The 19,624-nt window shown below is 41.6% G+C and overlaps 1 protein-coding gene across 3 annotated transcripts in view; it reads left to right on the forward strand.

Annotated features, from left to right (window-relative positions):
• The first annotated feature begins 3,611 nt into the window (after positions 1–3,611).
• hck (HCK proto-oncogene, Src family tyrosine kinase) overlaps positions 3,612–19,624 on the forward strand; it is a 28,708-nt gene continuing 12,695 nt past the window's right edge. The window contains exons 1-7 of one of the 3 annotated variants that reach the window (XM_069179600.1): positions 3,612–3,785; positions 11,626–11,756; positions 13,142–13,190; positions 15,950–16,046; positions 17,360–17,458; positions 18,467–18,574; positions 18,879–19,024. In XM_069179600.1, coding sequence (XP_069035701.1) covers positions 11,634–11,756; positions 13,142–13,190; positions 15,950–16,046; positions 17,360–17,458; positions 18,467–18,574; positions 18,879–19,024 — 622 coding nt within the window. In that variant the 5' untranslated portion in view covers positions 3,612–3,785; positions 11,626–11,633. Of the gene's footprint in view, positions 3,786–6,786; positions 6,806–11,625; positions 11,757–13,141; positions 13,191–15,949; positions 16,047–17,359; positions 17,459–18,466; positions 18,575–18,878; positions 19,025–19,624 lie in introns of those variants that run through there. The other 2 variants (XM_069179602.1, XM_069179601.1) reach the window with 2 other exon arrangements.

Here is a 19,624-nt window from a genome sequence, read left to right on the forward strand (position 1 = left end):
TTGTACTTCAATCACATACTTTCTTTGCAGGAGTCTAAAGCTCATTACTCTGGTTTCCCCAAACCCTTGGTGCTACCAGTGTCAGTGGCATACGTTGTAATATCCCTTTTATGTATTGTGAAAGTCTGCTTGTGAAAGATGTGCACAACGATCCTTTTAATCAGAAAATATTAGTTTCCCTTTTCCTAGTGCCATTTAATAAGAGTCTGGGTACTGTTCAAAAGTTTGAAAATACCCTGTACATTGACTCAGTATTGGTCTGTCTCCTGTACGGCAATCCATATATTCACTACTGTCTTTGCACAGTGCTGCCTCACTGTGTGGGGTTTGTTAGTTCTCCCTGTGTTTGTGTGGGTTTTCCCCCCACATGCCAAAAACATACTGGTAGGTTAATTGGCCTCCGGGGAAAGTGACCCTAGTGTGAGTGTGTGTGTTTTTTGTCTGTGTTTCTGCATGGCAAAGGACTGACGTCCCATCTAGGGTGTACCCTTCCTTGTGCCTGTTGCCTGTTGGGATAGACGACCCTGTATTGAGTAAAGTGATTAGGATGTTAGGATGCACAGATCTTTGCATCCTCGAACAGTTCAGTGTCTTGTCCCCTTTTAGAATATGTACCAGTCATTGATGATGAAGTTCTATGAGTACAAACCCCGGATATGTCCTCTTTTTACTAGCAAAGCTGTCCAACAGAGGAGTGTTATCTTCTCATGTATCAGCTTGGAGTACAGGCTTGTTGCTAATTAATGTAAAGATGTGCAAGTGCAGCCTTTACCAAAATCAGAATAAGCACCTCTTCAAATAGGTAACCCAACACGATTTAGCGGACAATATTAATACCCTCCTTAATTGTAAGGACACATGAACAAGATAACTTCCTCACAGATGGCTGGACTCTGTCTGCTCAGGGACATTGCGCAGGCAAAAATGATAGTAAACCTCAGGATTGCATTTATCTCTAAGCCTTCCTGTATGTGGTGATTTCGTCATTTTAAGAGGGTATACTGTATAGTGCCGGATGTACTGTACATATTGACACCCTGTATCTGTGAGTAGATATTTGCTTGTTTGATGAGCGCTGGGTTGCACAATGGCACAGTGATCAGCATCGCTGCCTTGCAGCTCTGGGGTCCTGTGTTCAGATCCTGAGGTGCTGTCTGTGTGGGGTTTGTCAGGGTTTTCACTGGGTTCCCTGGTTTCAGTGTCAATTATGGTTAGGATTTCCTCTGCACACATAAGATGTCCACGTAATGACAACTGACGCAAAGGTCATTGCACTGACGATGCAAACATTGTGACTTTTCAAACCGCACAGCAGGGTGAGTAGTGGTTAGGGCCCCTGGACTCGTGACAGGAAGGTTGTGGCTTCAGATGTTTTGGTGGGACGCTGCTATGTGCTCCGAGTTACCTTCTGGGGAAAGATGTGCCTCTTGTTCTTGGTTTGTAATAAACTTCCATGTGGTTTCTATTTTTGCCCTCTGGTTCTTGTTTCCCTGTTCGTTCTGAAATTTGGGGGGGAGGACTTTGTCAGTGTCAGTGAAGATCTGTAATACTTGCTTGTTTCCATTGGGCAAAATCTAGGAACCTGCACTCTTGCAGCCAGCTGCCACCAAACGTCCTGTCTGTACGAGGTGATTGGATGGGGAGGCAGAGCTGGGTGTGAACTGAGTCCGCTTCGGATTTTCCCATTCTGTCATTGGACTAAAGATTGGAGCTGTTTTTATTCCAATTTTAAAACAATAAAATGAGAAATGAAGAAATGATAACCCACAGCACCTGGTACACACACATCATGAAACCTTGGAGTGGTGCTTCCCAGTCCTGGCCCTGGAGCCCCACACACACCTGCTGCTTTCCAGCAGGGGAGAATTGAAGCCTTACTGGACCTGAATAGTTGTTCCCGAGTTGTGTAACTCGGGGCTCGGCTGCAATCAGGATCGGGATTGAGAACCACTGCCTCAGGCCACGGAGATAAGCGTATAGCTGACATTGCTGGGATGTGTTGTTCTTTCCCTTTTAAAAGCATCGCTGAGCATAAAAGAACGACGCATTACACATGGGCCTCCAAATACACGTTATCATTTTCACTCGCTGGGCCAGCTCAATTACAAATAGACACTGGCACGGCAGATCAGTGAAAAAGTGTCTCCAGCTTGCTATCGAAAAAAAAACAGCACCGAAGTGGGAAGACTAAAAAAAAAATGCACTCTTCCTCTTTTGACTAAAAGAAACACACATTTTGCAAGACAGAAGTTTCCGTGAACCAGCTGTTGCAAAGGGCAGCAAGAAATCTACCAAGACTAGCAGAACTGTGAAAGGAGGTGGATTTTAACGCTGGTCAGCATTGGAGTACTGTACCTCCTGGCTGAGAAATAACGGCAAAAGACATGGGAGAACTTCAACCCCGTTGCCAAGAGAGTGTTGACAACGTACGTTATCTAAAGAAAATCAGGAACGACTGGGTCTTTCAGAAAGTTAAAAATTAAGGTATAACCTCTTATGACAACCAGGAAACACTTAAGCTAAACATCAGTCGTCAAGCCAAGCAATGCCCCCAATATACATCTGCACTGCAGGCGCTCTGCACACACACGCATGTTAGCAGCTTTTCCGATGTGCATTCACTTTATTTACGACTTGTGATAGACGCTCTGTATTAAGTTCGCCACAAGAGCTCTGCTCGTTGACAACCAATGTCTTGTGATATCTTGAATTCTTTCACTCCGCATGCTGATATTATTGACGATAACTTCCTCATCTCCTGTTTGCATATCGTAGGCTTGCCGCCAGGAGATAAAAGTGGAAGAAGAGACTGGTTTGTGCTGCCTTGATACCAGACACTCACACAACACCTTTGCTGTCTAATCCGCGTTACAGTGATTCCATATTTTAATCGGTATTCCCTTTAAAGCAACTCATCTGCAGTACGCAGGGCTTTACTGAAACACTGGTATGTTTCGTTTTTTGCATTGGATATGATGCTGTTTTTATTTAATCCACAGATTTATTATAGTAGAGACTGGCACGATATTCCGACTTAAAACAATCTACGATCATTAATTGATCCTTCCGCTTTCTTGGGTGGTAAGGTGTATTTCATAACTGGTGGGCTAGGCGTTGAAGTACTGTACACATAAATAGAACCCACAGGAAGTCAAGAAAATAACTTCAGTTAAGTTCTTCATTAATAACTTCCACGATACGTAATGCAAGGGGGAGTCTCAACAGTCCGAAACTGGGGCTCTAATCAAGACCGGGTATTTTTCCTAGCAAGTGAAGCCAGTTTACGGGATTGTTTACACCGGTACTTCTAATTTCGTACCAAAAACACTGGACACCTAGAGGCGCAAAGACACACCCCCATTGAAGATATTTAAAACTTCACATACTTGTCAATTCTAAACTTGGCTTAATCTCCACAAAACTCAACTAAAGCCCAAACCTGCCCTCTGGCAAATAAAATCAAGCAACGCGCGTTTGCATTCGGCGTTCAAGAGCTAGTTCTAGCAAGGCATCAAGTGATCTTCCTGCACGGCTCTCACGACTATCTCCATCAGCAGAAATAGAGAAATAGCGTGTGTAGGGCGGGACTTCCCCGTGATACTGCCCAGCCCATTCTGATCTGCGTTAGCAGTGCCGGTCACTTCCTCGTGTGTCTGACATCCCCGCTGAGCTGCGTTTTACACATCAGCGACATGGGAACGGTGATCTTTCACGAATAAAACGCCGTATAACAAAACCGTCTCGGAATTTCGAAATCTTCTGAAGTTTCAGTGCTGTTTAAAAAAGTAAGTGACAGTCTTTGTCTTTTTTTCTATACCGCATTGTTCCTGCACTTTTCTACTGTCCTGTATATTTGGAGCAGTAAGTTGTGTTATACACTTTTTTTAAAATAGAATGTCACCATAAAATAAAAGACGACGGTAGGCGTTGCTAAAAGGCTTTGCGGATAACCCAGGGTTTGTGTTGATAGCCTGGGGTCTAAACTTCTGACCCTTGCTTCTCTTTTCTGACGCCTTCTTCTAAAACCGCTCTTGACGGACTTGAGTGAAACATCACCTTGAAAAACAAATTATTGCTGCTGTGGTGGTTTATCAGAGAATAGGTGTACATTATTTTTTTTTGCTGCAACAACGTCGTCGAGTCTGAATTGTAGGTCGTGCCTGCCTGTTTTGGAGTACATAGCTCCCCACTAGCTTGTATTGAGAAAGTCAAACCCGACCCAACCACAAGTTTCCTTTTCCAAATCGACCATGCCTCCAAGTTGGAACCATGGATGAACCACGAACAACTGCAGAACCACTGCGCACACTTAAGAGAGAACAGTCGCAAAACACCGGAGAACATACAGTATTCAATCCTAACGCGTTATCAATTTGCCATTAATCTTGATTTGGGCTGTTACTCTTGAAGAAACTTGTCGCAGTTCAAGATGACGGCTTGAAGCGGAATGGTAAAACCGGGCCATAGATTGTCGAACAGCAAGAGACCTTTTAAATCGTTGGCTTTGACATTGCTAGCTGAACTTGACTTCGGACTTGGCGTTTTCACCGAGCACTACACCCGTGTTGCAAAGGGAAGTGACGGCTGTTTTACCCCCTTCAGCCTCTGATGCAAAGCAGAATAGCACCTCTTTTAACATAGCATGTTACAAGTAGCGCGTTCAAAAGCGGCGCAGATAGTCTGATGCGTTTTTTTAATGGTGCCATATTTGATTACAATGAAGTGAAAGTTATTTTCTTCGTCGTTCCAGCTTTGAGGAAGTTGTCAGTCAACAAGGGACTTTTGCGACTTCCGAGCTCCCGGAGGTGTATTTAATACTTGATAGGGGCGGGGTGTTAATACTTTTAAACCGGAGCTTCGCGGAAGGACATCACGTGTTTAGAAACACTTCTGCCAAAAGCGTTGAAACAGGCTGGAAACGAAGTTCATAACCGAGATACTATTCTGAAAGATGTTTGAGGCAATTTTATTACGGCTACTAAATGTCTTTTGTATAAATAAAATATATCGTGGAGGTAATTCCACTATTTGTTTTGCTAGCCTCATCAATAAAAACGGTCAAGACCAGACATTAATCAGTTACACAGCAAGTGTTTCCAATTTGAGATCGCTTTTACAGAGAACAGGCGTGAATGACAGCGGGCTCGTCGGTTTAGTGCAACTGGCGTCTAGGCTCTGCACCCGTTAATATCTTGTTTTTTAATATGTCTTCGCATCCGACCAATAAACTCAAATACTGCAATTAGACATGAAGCTAGGTAAAGCTGTATTAACGGCACACAGCCGTTCATCGTTCCAGGTGCCATGATTAAACAGACATTATCTATCTCATTATTCTTCCGTATGGTCCCGTGCCTTGGCAGTCAATACTTCCAGCTAGATAATTTCTTTTTAAATTCATGATTTTTTATACAATCTGTGCTTTTAACAAGTAATCTTCAAACGTGCAGCTGGTCTCACTGTTGCTTCTCAGCTCTGGGGTCCTGGGTTCAAATCTGGCTCTGCCTGTGCGGAATTTGCGTGTTCTCCTCTTTAATTGACTTCTCTAAATGACCACTGGTGTGTGTGTGTGTGCCGTTCATGGACTCTGTGCCTTTCGGGTAAGGCTGTGGCCCACATGACTGTCTAAGGATATTGTAGTTAGTGAGCATCGTGGATGAAGTTATGGGTGTACCCATGTCAACATGAAATGTGGTACAGGTATATCATGTTGAGCAAAACCTAGTGAAATGCAGTGAAGTCAAAGTAAAATATTCTGAATCTATAACGCAATGCTGCAAACCATCTCAAAACAAACGCACAACGTAAATAAAAACTACCAAAACATGTAGAACCACTGCACACATTTAAGAGAAATCAATCACAGAATACCCGTGAAAGTATTCAACCCAAATGTATGATCTATTTGCTGTCAATCCTAGTTAAAGAAGAGTCACGAAACAATAAAATTCACAGATGATAATGGAGTTTAGAATGGGGAATATAACTTTAAGTGCCTTGCTTCACTTCCTTTGTCAATTTAGATCAGCAATCGGAACTTTAAAAGGAAAAATAGCTTGTAAAATCACTATCTAAGCATCCAATGACATACCAAAACCCAGTCTTGTTATCTTGAAGTTTGAAGTTGGTATAACAAAATGACTAGCTGAACAGCATTTAGATGAAAGCCAGATTTTTACAGGTTGGACTGGGAATCTTGTTTGCCGGACATTTTGCTTGGTCTTTCATGAGTCGGGCTCTGTCTTGAAAAATCCTGGATAACTTAGCTTGCGGCATTTGCATGTGACTGAAATTTGAATCCCCTTCCATGTCTGAAAAAAAAGACATGTTGTACGTTTCCTTTCTGCCTCGGGCAACCAGCAGTATGATTTTGCTTTGCAAGCCTCTGGGGAACGGTTAAAATTATACAATTTTAAAATAGCATGCAAGGAACAGCGGAGGACTTCTTATCTTGAAAGTCGATTTATCTAGATCATTTACATGTTCACCCAGTTCTAGTGTTGGAAAACACTTTTCTTTTCAGTCCACAAATTTTGTGTGCGACGGCAATCTTAAACCAGCATCTTCTGTTTCACGATGATATCGGGGAAGACTCAGCTCTTTGCATCATGTAGCTCTGAAGTGCTGGGTGGAAACTGTCCACATTTTCCAACATCTCTTTAACATAAAACTAACATGAGAAGAGGTGGAACAAAGACTCAACAGTCGAGTATTTCAGCTGCACGTATAACCTCGGGCAGCTATGCATGCATGAATGAAGACGCCGCAAAAAATAACTCGGTCTTTCCTTCCATTTAAAATGAGGGTGAGTTATATTAAAGATTAGAAATGCTATTTACATATGTTACCAAAATGACTAAAGATTTAACTGTTTTTCTGTTGCCATAATCATCAGCCTGAAACTGAAGATTCAGGACAACTGTTAAAGTGAAGTCAATTTCTCTAGTCCAAATCTTTTTCTGCTGGCACATTAGATTAACTGAAAAGCAGATATTCTATTCTACAACTGTTGTGCACAACGTGATGGATAATCTGATTGCAGGTATTTGAGCACAATGGCCTACTAGACTGTATATGGAGAGCAAAGAAATGGGAACGTGTATAATTTTTGGCCATTTTGGTGGTGCTTTACACTGTACAGAGGACAGTGTCCTCTGTAGTCCGTCAGTTAATATGGTTTCAAGGACCAGAGCCATCTTATTCAAAATTTATAAGGCTGCGAACCTTAAAAAATAATTGATATTGGGTTTCTTGTCTCCCTTTCCAGTATATCCCCAAATAGGGAGGAATTTCATAGACTTTCTATCATTGCCTAATAAATAATTGTCAGAATGAAGAAGAAGGTGAAGTCCCGCTATGATTATTTTTATTGCCTATTAACATTCACATGCAGTGGTGCTAGATGCCACTAATGGAGGGTGACTGGTTTATCATTCCTTGGAATCATAGAACAAACTCCCTTGTTAAAGCAGTGCTAAATTATGGAACAGATCAGATTGTTTATCAAAAGGAAATAGTAGCTGAATGATTTCAGAGGCTGGAGTAATGTCTATCAATGTAAAGATCGGAAGGTGAGAAGGTCATTGCTGTAATAATATTCTGCTTTTATTTTTTATATTTTGTATCATCTGTTGTTTTCCTCTAGATTGGATGCTGATTTCCATAGATCTAAAACAGAGAAAATAAATGCATAAAAAGTTATCTAAGTTACAGACATATTAAACTTTTATTTTGTCATTGATACAGTCCAAATATTACAATATTTTACAGTTTACAGTTCACTGTTGGACAAAAATATATTTTCTTTTATCTTGCTGCCATTTAACCCGGTTAAATTGGACCTGATAGACAACTGTCTTGTAAAAAAATTTTTTAGAAACCTTTCAAAATCTTTGTTCATCATTTAGTCTCTGGTAAGATGAAAATCTTTGGTTTCAGAGGCATAGCCGAGCTTCTGTTACATTTACAGCACTGCTTTCTGGTTGTTCTAATCTAGCTTGTAGCCTCCTGCCCCTGTGGACTGTGGAGGGTGCAGGTCAGAGGGACGATTGCAGCAGTGCTACAGAAGGAAAGCCATGGTCCCAAGACCTCTGCAATCAGAGCTCATCCTCGGCTTTTTAAATTGATCTTTTGGCTCTGGGAAAGTAATCCGTTTCATTGTGGCTGCAAGTGGACTTTAACTTCAGGTTTGAACTGGGGCATTGTGAAAAGGTTTGACAGTTGCCTTTCTCGAAGGTGTGCTGTGGTGGTAAACCCAGCACACCATCTCTTCTTAAGTGTTGACTCCCTGCTTAAACAGGGTGAACCAATGACTTGGGCTTTTCCTAAGTCCTCCCAGCCCTCCTCTGTGATGGCAGTCCAGGCAAAAGATGAATTGAGCATTTTCGGTGTGAATTCGAGCTCTGCAGCCACTGCACAGCCACCATTCCGTAACCAGGTGCCACACATGGTCATCACAACTTACACCGCATGGCTGCTCTCACCGTAGGCAGTGTCGTGCAAGTACAAATCTGTGTGGCAGCACACGTAAGAGAGTAGATAAGGGAAAGTGGGATTGCCTCAGCTCTGACTCAACCAGGCTGAGTTTCAGATGAGTTGCTGATAGAGAGTCATGAGTGCCACGCAGCTTGTCCAACATTTGGCGATTGTTGTCAAATGTTTGTTGGGATACAACCAATTGCATCATGCCAGCAGTCAGTTCCAGTTCAGTTTAAGCTGTACTATACCCTGGGGGGAATTTGTTTTATAGAAAAGCACAAGAGTCCAACACAACAAATGAAAACAAGCATCACCAACAAAGAATACAGTAGAGGAGTGTTTCAGGAGATCAGAGTTACTTCTCATTATTTGAAAGTGAGATTGCAGATGGGATTAAATATTTCCAGAGTCTATTATCATTACTCATGGGGACACAAAGGCATTTTCCAGAAGGAAGGAGTGTAAATTCACAGGGAAGGGGCTGTGCCAGATACTCCATAATGCTCCTAGCCTTCTGTACTGCCCCCTATAAGTGGAGGAAGAACGCTACTGACAGATACCTGTGTTATTTGTACACTTGATTGGCTTCAGCTGTCATTTTGTTGCTCATGTGGTGAAAGATATCAAAGATTAATCTTTGTCCCTCTTGTCTCTCTAATGTGCTGTTTACCCTCCCTATGACTGACTGCGCAGCAAAACAGAACAAATGCTATAAATAATACCGTAAGGGCGATGCAACTGTAGGTGTATCCCCTACCATAATCTTCTTCTTTATAAACAAATAATTGGTAATTGGTGATTTCATGAAGGTAGTTGGGAATGCTCAATGACTGCATTCAGAATTTCTGCTGATGTCCAAATTTTACATGACTCACTTGGTTTACTTTACATCTGTGGATTAAATTCATGACTGATTTTTTTTGGGGGGGGCAATCTTCTGCATGTTAATTGACTGAAATATTACAGGGGTGCGTTGCTTGGTTTCTTGTTTTCAGTGTTGGTGAGGAAACTAGAATCTGATTCATTTCAAGGCGTTTGCTGAAGGTTTCTTTTTAATGTTCATTTACATAAAGAACACAGCAGTCTCTCTTACAAGTCACTTTATTCCGAAAATTGCTTTTTCAGTCTCTGTTGTCACCATTGCTAATTACTACGCCTGCATTTTGGTATATGGAACGACATGGGTCACAGACCTGGAGGCAATCATGTATACAGACTTACCGGTTTTATTTCACTCTTCAGTGGGTTAAAGGAAGTAGGAGGAAGTGTCATAATCACATGTGTGAAGGGTGTAAATCCGGTCTGTGTTGGCTGTCGCTGAATGAATACAATCAATCCATGAGGCTCAATCAATCCATGGGTAATTGTATCTAGGTAGCCTGTATGGATACTGCATGTTATACTAACCACCAAACATGTTAAATGTGCTGATAGAACTCTTCCCGTTTGTAATTGTAATTGTTATACTTTTACAATTGTCTCCTCCTTAGTGGCTCAACCAGTACAGGGACTCACTCTGAGCTCAGGTTAATTTTTTGTAATCCAGACATCAGTGGTCAGCAAATTAGAACTAGGATTCCCCAGGTGTCATTGTGGTTTGAGTGGTCTGGTGTCAGACAGGGTATCCACGTCCTGCCACTAATTGACTGGCACCTGCGGGCTTATGACAACATCAGCGAGAGCTGCTTCGCTCCTCCAGTTGGTGCCGATGCTGTTGTGAGCAACATGGGAGCACGTGTTGAAGAAATCGTGCTGTAGTTGTGCTGCTTGTGTTTCTAAAACTGTGTAGGGGGATGTAAAGGGAAGCTGTACTTGCATGTTTACTATATGCTGTAGTTTTACAGTGTGTTACCACACTTTACTATGCTCTTACCACAGTAGAGCACAGTAAACATTGGCAGGTCAAATTATCCTGCTACCACTTCCTGAGGACTCGGCTACAAAAGTGAAGGTCTGAATTGATTGTTCTCTTCTAAAACGTGTGTATGGAATTCATGTAACTAGGTAGTAAAAGTGGTTTTACGCCCTACAGTACAAACTTTCATCACCAGGGTTGATCAAAAGATGCTGAGCCTTTGTACAAGTATTTTTGGCTGACAGATTACCAACAATATAGGCATTTAGCATTATGATTCAAAGCTGTTTCCAACAATGAGGTCCTTAGAAACTAAAAAACAACAGGTTCTTGGAAAATGCTGATTACATCTCAGTGAGAATATCTGAATAACTTCCCGCAAAAGACAATGGCCATTCACTGCAGGTAGTTCCTCATATTTTACAGAGACCACTGCTAACAGGTAGTCCCATGAACATGACCGTAACTGGCACAGTCCATGAGCAATAGGAATTATACATTAAGAAGCAGAGCAAACATTGAAGCTAAACCATGCCACGCGTAAGGGACACAAGTTCAGCACACAGAGCAGGGAGAGTAATTGAAAGGGATGTTATCAATATTGAGAAAAAAATCCCATGGTAATAACTGATTTTATGTTTGTTTTTGTGTGACAGGGAAGTTTAGCTGCTGTCACAGCTTGGCATTCATCTTGACTCGTCTTAACGTTACAGATATGGCCGTGACTCAACACTGTCAAAGCAGTGGTTCTCAAGTAAAGCCTTTTAAAAATAGCCAGGCCAGTTTTTCTACTGCATTTGTCACTGTCACTTGCCACCCGCCGAATGTTGAAAGTGTTACATTTCGCACAATTTTTTGCACTTTGCGCAGTGCACTACACTCGGTCCTTTCTTGGGTGAGAATTACCATAATTCTATGTTCAGTTCTCTTTCGAAAGGGCAATGAAAGTCCTGGGCGAGTTGCATGTGTCTCTTTCCCTTTTTGGCCAGCTGGTTGAAGCCCTGCCCTTGAGTCAGTGCCTTATTTACATTGTTTCAACTTGAAGGAGTTTTGCCCTGCAATGCCTTCCCCTTTCTCAACATCCTGCTGCATCATCTTTTCTCCATGGGCAGGAAGTGGGCAGACTTTGCTGCTCAATCATTCAGGACTCCTGGTCAGCTTGTCAAACACACTGATCGCGTGAAACTGAGAATCAGTGAGCATAAAGCAAAGCAATGTCCCGCTCCTCAATCGCCATCTCTGTGGGATTCTCGCTCATCTTTCCCGCCCTGTGTTTTTTGTTTGGATTTCAGGCAGGACAATGGGGTGTATAAAGTCGAAGGAGGAGCAGCAGGCCAGCAATGACAAGATCGTGAATAATGACTCAGTACGTAAAATCCAACAAGCTCATTATGTGAAAGATCCCACATCTGGTAGTAAGACAGTAAGTAGGAGTCTGTGTACAGATACTACTGGTCGAGGGTGGGCTGGGGAAATGATTGTGATGATGGCGAGGGGTGGGGGGTCAGTGGGTAGAGACCACTTGTGTGATAAAGAGGTTTGGGTGGAAATGAAGGGAGTGGGTGGGGAATGTGGGGGCTTTATGCTCTCGTTTTTTCTGTTTCAGTCTGTCTTTGGCACTTACCATATGGTAAATAAGTTTCTCTAATTACCAAACAGAAAGAGCTGAAAAACTTAAGATGCACTCAGAGCTGTTCCTTGTGGGCACACAATTCTGCATCTGAACTTTCTGCAAAGCTTAAAAAAAGTAATGTTAGTGTTAACAGCGATGACAATGTAAAAACAGAGCAGTCTGAACCATGGGCAGCTGTTCCAACTTTAGCCATAAAAATACCCCTAAATATTGGGAAAAGCAAAGCACCCTTTAATGCATTAAGGTATTTAATCCCAACACAATTTATACACAATAGAAAGCCAAATCAATCCAACAAAAAGAGCTTTTTTTCTCTGCGTCAGGGCCTGTCATGCCGTTTGGTGATTTTGTACAGATAACAGATGACTGCTGACGGGATGTGTCTTTAAAAGACGGCTAAATAGGAAGTAAAAGACAATGGAAAGATTGTTCTGCCGATTGGTAAATGGCACAATGAATTTCCCAGAATCCTTTAGCTTGAGCTTCACATGTTGAATGGGTTAAAATTAGTTCCCTCTCGTTTATTATGCTATAAGTAGGATTGCCCTTGCTGTGGCGCAACAGCTGATCCTGCAGACATTTCTTCGTTTTATTTCCGAGAAGGTCTTGCAATCGGAGAGAACAAGGAAGTGAGAGAGTCTTAAAGCACTTACATTTTCGGTGAGATGCCACCCTTAATCATGCAGTGCACTGAAATTCGTGCCTAAACGCGTTACTAAAATACACAAATGTTGCTGTCTTTTTACCACACACAGCTGAAATACAAATTCCATGGTACAAATTGGAGCAGTCTTAATGTGGGTTTAGAATCTTCATGATTTCACTTCCTGTACCCTCTGCCTGGGTGAAATCTGAACCACCCAGTATTGTCAGTGGAGCCACATGTGTCTGTAGATGTTTTCCTCCCGTCGGTCTGCTGTCTCACAGCAGATTTTAAAATCTGTAAAGGGCTGAATGTGTTGAGTGAATTGGGGCTCTTGTCCGTTTTAGAAGGCACTCCAGTTGAATCTGCGCTAAAGGCAAATTACCGATGCTTTCTCTTTCTGTGAACCAAAAGAAAAACGAGGAGGAAATGGCCACTTGCGGAAGATCAGATGTAAGGAATGTGGAAGCTGCTGGAAAGAAATGTGCAGATTCTTAAAAACTGCTTGTCCTTTGTCCTTCTTTTCTCATAGACCCAAAACAGCTCTTCCGCTTTGCCACCATCGCCAGGACACACAGATGGTAAGAGATACTGAACTGCAGACCAGCAGAACACTTTTCAAAATGGGAATTGCTATGTTTTTTTAACCTCAGTTAACGACCGATTGTGTTTTATTAATATTAGCCTTGATTGAATGGGTTCAACAGCGTAAACGCTGTGTACGGAGACGTCTTGTATTTCCTACCAATCCTTAATGCCTCAATGTGCTTCTTACTGTATGTAACACTGTAAAACCTTTTACATTTTACATGATTTACCAATAATTTTAGTAAAAGTATTTGCATGTTAACTAGTGCCAAGAACAGACATGCTGCATGCGGAAAGGAAGGAGATGCCGATACAATCTATTTAAATACCGTAAATGATCAATATGAGTAATGAGTTCACTATGCAACAGCCACCTTGAAAATTTTAGTTTGGTGCTCAATTGAGAAATCAATTAAATGACCATATACCATTAAAAAAAGGAATAATTCAGCCTTCAGGAGATTGACCTTATGGATTTTTAATTTATTTCAATACCCACATACAGTAGCTAGAGAGCTACTTTTTTACCTCCTGTTCCTATGCACAAATAAATGCACGAGCTGATCATGAACTCTATAGGACTGATAACAATTGAACCTGAAATTCTGTACCTGTTTGCAGGAACTTGCCGAACAGGTTGCCCAGCTAATATAAAAGATTCGTTTACCAAGGAATGAACCGTAAAAGAGGAAGCACCCCCTTACAGCAGAAGCTTACAGCTTGTAATGCAATGGGCTTTCCTCTATCGATCCTTTATTGTTTGTGCAGTACTGGATTTGCTTTTGTGCCCATCCAAGTCCATCATCTAAAATAACTCGGGTCCTGAAAATTGTGCATGTCCAGGTGATCATCGGAAGTTGTTTTCCCTATTGGGATAGGAATGAAATTAGCACATGTTTACAGTGTTTTGGTTTCAATTTTACAGGAGAAAAATATTCTGAGACTTAATTCTCTTAAAAACTGATGCCCTTGGCCTACCTGTACGTCAGCAATCAGCTACTGAATATTTGCACACGGGATTCAGAGTGATAAACTCCAGACGGGAAGGAACCATTGTACACTACTGATACTGAACAGCCGAGATACAGCACAGCTGTAGTACAAACAAAGAACTCAGCAGCAGACAGGTAAACCACATCAAGTGGGGTTAAATTCAGACTGCACCGTAAAAAGAAAGGAAAAACTCAGTGTTGTGGGTGCTGAGCCCAGCACAGGTTGGGTTTAAAAATACTCACGTCAACCCATGCCAAACGGGCACCCTGGTGATTCACAGCGCTGTTTCACGTCGTAAACTCTCAGAGGTGCTTGTGTAGGGTATGAACGACGAGCAAGCTCAGAATCCGCTTTCTGTCCTTCGATGGATGAGGGCAGGTATAGTGGCGATAAACCCATCAAAACACAAGTCCTGATAGTGTTCTGGGGGCTAGTGTGGCTTGGGAAACAGTGAAGCCAAGGAGACCCTACGTCTGCATTATATCCATCCTCTTACTTTAGAACAAATGACAATTTCCAACTACACATACTGTATAAGCAATGTCTTTGTGGTATTACACAGCAGTGGGTGTTTCTTTTGAATCGCTTAAGCAAGTACTATGATCAATTAAGTAAATTAAGACTGGAACTGAGAAGAGCAACACCACACACTAAAGCCGATCACTCCTCTTAAATGAAGAAAAGTCTTGTTTGGTTAAGGTCAGGTTCTAGAATCTGCCAGTCGTGGTTCTGCAGGGGCTTGGCTGTCCTATCTTCTGTACCGTTTATTTATGTATTGATTTGCCGAGAATTTACTGAGACTTTTCTTTATTCAGTTTTTTTTTTTTTACATTTTCCTTGTCTTCCATGCGAGCCCACTAGATGGAAGACTACATGACTGAGATATAAGAGGGCCAGGCCACACCCTGTGAGAGTTTCTAACAACCTTTCAGTCCAAAAATATGGAAGATTATATTCTCAGTTTAACACTTTTTTATAAAAGCTACCACAGCCAGAGCTGTTCATTTGGCTAATGCTTGGTGTTGCAAGCTGCTCTAGAGCAGCTGACCACAGTTTTGACAGGGCAGGCCTTTGACTAATAACAAATTAATGATACTCGCCAAGCTGCTGTTTGCGAAGTGTCTTTGAATCAGCATGGTGAGGGAGACGGCTTTAGTTTAAATATTGGATTAAAGCAAGATTGGAGAGAAGCGATGGGGTGAAGTAATGTCTGTCATCAGTGTTTTCACAAATGTTTTTAAAAGTGAAAAGCTGGAAACCTCCAGAGAGTGGTTTACATGTCTGCTGCTGGGTTATTTGTTTGTACTATAGCTGTGCTGTATCTCGGCTGTTCAGTGTCAATAGTGTACAATGGTTCCTTCGCATATGGAGTTTATCACTCTGAATCCCATGTGCAAATATTCAGTAGCTTGTTGCTGACCTACAGGATGGCCAATGTCATCAGTTTCTAGGAGGTTTTGGTGTCAAAATACTTTTCTCCTGTAAAACTGAAACCAGAACACGGTGTCTGTATATTTTCTTCTCTCTTTTTAACACTGAAGCAACAAGTAACTAGTTTCATTTCCAGTCTGCTAAAAGGTTGTTGTCACTGAAACCTAACGGGGTTGTGGAACTTGCTATACGATGGTCAGAGTACTGTGTCATGGTGCTTTCTTGTCTAGAGCCTTACCTGACTGCCCGTTTATTTCAGTTGGAATCCAACTGTCGATTCGAATATGTCCATTCGAACAAATCGATCTGAATATGTCCTGTGCTTCAGGTGGAGAATCGATCGTCATTACGCTGTACGACTATGAAGCAATCCACGATGGCGATCTTGGATTCAAGAAGGGAGAGAAGCTAAAGGTGTTACAAGAGTGAGTGTGTCCAAACACCAGTCTGTCTCTTTTTATATTCCTGGGTACCCTGGAGTGGGTACATCTTTTGATTTTTATTTTCAACCCTTTCACTTCTAATATTATCATTACTGAATATATGAGTAGGATTATTGTTGTTAGAATTTATTTAGCTGCTAGTATGGTCTGAGGCAACTCATTCAAGGGTACTGCATTATGGAAAAACAATTCAAATTCATGGAAGCTGTGAAAAGCGCAGTCATTCACATAATGCAAATTAACAGCGCAGAAAATGCAATCAATGGGGCATCCGTCACATTAATTGCAATCGATGTGCAGTGAGACCTGATCACAGCACAGAGCAGGAGCAGCACCACCACTTGTAGGAATGAAGCAGAGCAAGATTGGTCTCCAAACAGGTAGGTTTCGAGCAGGAGCTAGGTGGAAGTCACGGAAGATCGAGTCTAGATTTAGGGAGTGAGTAGATAATGTAGTAGCAAAACTCTGTGAAAAAATAGGACATTTATGGGTTTTCTAACACTCAACTTTTTGGTGTGGTTTTGTGTGGATATTTGATTGGTAAAATCTTTGCCTTCAGCTTTTAGAGAATCCTTTTACCTAATATGTTTCAAGTTTTCCTTTATTTATTTTGGAGAATTTTAATTCCTCTTTAGAATGTGAATTGTACCACCCTCTTACTGTATCAAATTAAAGGGTTAACGGAGCTCAGAACAAAACTCAGTGCGTCTGAAACTGTACCAAACATGGCTCCTGGAGAGTAATAATTAGGTCCTGACTTCCTCTTTTCACCCACACTGCTGTTTTTTTCTGACAATTGCGTAAGGGTGATGTTAAGGCGCTTGGCGCTCTTTGATGCTCTGTTGTAAAGCAAGGTCATGGAGCTCCCAGCCACCAGGGGTGTGGATGTAGAAAGGGGAAAATGTGACAAAATACAGCAGGATCAGGATTGATAATCATATAACAATGACCTCTCAATGTCATTTTTATTTTCTGTATGCTGCGTTGTAACATCATTTGATTATTTTAAGTTGAATCAAGGGTGGACATCTTAACAATCTGTCCTAAAAGAACTTCCAGACATGAACAATGAAAAGGGTAAAGTGCCCGCTCTTTTAAGTCTTTAGTCTTTGGAGAGTTTTTAGTCTTTTTAAACAGTCTGGCCATTGCAAGAACCAGGAATGTAACCCAAGATACCATTCAATATTCCAGGGATTAAGGTGATCAAACTGTGTGCTTTCTCTGTTGGAAGACTGGCTGAGTGGTAGTTGCTTATCCCCTGTCCCACTAGCCTGCCTGTCTGTGATGTATTCCAGGTCAGGTGAGTGGTGGTGTGCCAGGTCGCTCAGCACAGGAAAGGAAGGCTTCATTCCCAGTAATTATGTCGCCAAAGTCAACTCGTTGGAGACAGAGGAGTAAGTACTGCATCGCCATGCTGGTACCTGTCAGGGACAGCCCCGAGCACAAGACATTTCTGTGATACGCAAGAGTTAGCAGGGGCAGCTGATTTAGAGAACATTATTGCAATCAATACATTTTCAGATTTAGTTCTTAGATGCAATGTGTTTTTTTTCCTTGTTGCCCGAGTGGTTTTATGCCATTAACGTGAATCAAACATCTGAACCAAAAACAACACTTCTGAACAGCCCCGAATAACTTGTAGGTTTTTAAGTGCCTAACAAAGCCATTACTGCTATTTCTAATTCTGTCAGGAGTGATGGCTTTGAAAGACTCTTGTGAGAAAGAAAACGAAAACTGCTTATCTGGGATATTTTTGCGATACTATGTTGATTGTTTTTGTTGGTGCTTTGTTCTGTTACCTAAAAAAAATTGATGGAGCTGGATACTAGATTTAGATGCTGGCAAGATTCTCACCTTAGGAATTCGTATTGAGTGCGTGGATCCTACTAAGAATGGTACTGTCAAGGAGTGTGAACTTTAATCCATTTTATGTTTTTAGTGACGCGTCGGGAATTGACACGCATCCAAATTGTCTGCAGATGGACTTGCTGGAAGATTCTGTGGTTTTATGCATTGTCCATGAGAGAGGTTCCTCACCCTGGTCCTGTGGGACACCCACATGTGCTGGGTTTCAGTTCAGCCAAACTCCTTATGTTCTTTGGTGGAACAAACAAATTGCTCGATTGGAACCTTTGGAAATCTAAGTGGACCAAAAAAAAAGTTGAAGAGCATAAATTACTTTTAAGACAACCTCCAATGATTAGGAACTGTAAACAACTGAAGAGTCTTAATTTTAATCCAACCATCGGGTCAGTTAAGTCTTCAATTGTGTAACGGAGAGCTCAGCTTGAGTGAAAAACAGTAATGGACCAAGGGCTCAGTACCAGGGGTGTTGTATGTATTTAAATAATAAGGTACGTTGTGTAGTGTTGTAAACCACAAGGGTTATTCTTGTTCCTTAGATGGTTCTTCAAAGGCGTCAGCCGCAAAGATGCAGAAAGAACTCTTCTTGCGTCGGGGAATCGAACTGGTTCCTTTATGATACGAGACAGCGAAACAACAAAAGGCAAGTCCTATTGTCATGCCACCAGCATGCCTGTGAACTAACTGTGTTTACAATGGAAATAAGATCTGGGGACTGTTACATGGTGAGATTTGCATCTGCTAGCCTATCCCTGGGAGGAACATGGATTCAAAGAAGGTTAATGGTTGTCATGCTGAATATACAACACTGCCGTTTTACTACGATTCATTATTAACTATCCATTTTTTTTTCTTAGAAAATACTTTTGAAGTACCAAGCAATTTTCAGAAATTTCTTCTTTTATGGGTCTGGTCCTTTCTTACATGCTGTGTTGCTTTACCTACAGGTAGCTATTCTCTGTCGGTCAGAGACTACGATTCGCAGTCCGGGGACACCGTGAAACATTATAAGATCCGGACACTAGATAATGGAGGATTTTACATCTCCCCAAGAATCACTTTCAGCACCTTACAAGACCTCGTCAACCACTACAAGAGTGAGTACTGTCTGACTTCGAACATCTGCTGTGATAACATTGGTGTCTCTGTCCAAGTTCTTATCTTAACAGAAGTGAAGGTTATCTATATTCAGCGGATGGTCTGTTACAAATGTTCCACATTTAGACTGTTTTTAAAAATCAGCCACTTTATCAACAGCTGAAAATTATGAAGTGTAGGATGAGGGTGGAGCCAGAGAGGAAGTTAACTTGATCTTTAAAAAGATTATTTAAGCGTCTTAAAAGTTTAACGGTTTCTGATTGAAACTGACATGTCTCTAGAGCGAAACTAAACCTTCCCACAGTGGATTTTAGAAAGTGCAATGGAAATTCTGATCATCCAGACCCTTCAGAAAAGCATTTAAAAAAGGGTAAATAACATTAGTCAAAAATGTTTTAGAGAACTGTCTTGTCTCCCACCTCTGTCTGTTTAACTGAACCAATCATGAAATCTACTGTGACTTGTGTAACTATAACCTGGACTGTATTGTCCACCCTGGTTGCATATTAACCACAAAGATCAGTCCAGGATCACAGCTTTAAGACCATAGTCCTTCCTTCACGTGTACTTCTGCATTTTAAAGAAACTCCTGTCACTGG

The sequence above is a fragment of the Lepisosteus oculatus genome, chromosome 16 (genome assembly GCF_040954835.1).
Source record: "Lepisosteus oculatus isolate fLepOcu1 chromosome 16, fLepOcu1.hap2, whole genome shotgun sequence".
In the NCBI taxonomy this organism is placed as follows: Eukaryota; Metazoa; Chordata; class Actinopteri; order Semionotiformes; family Lepisosteidae; genus Lepisosteus; species Lepisosteus oculatus.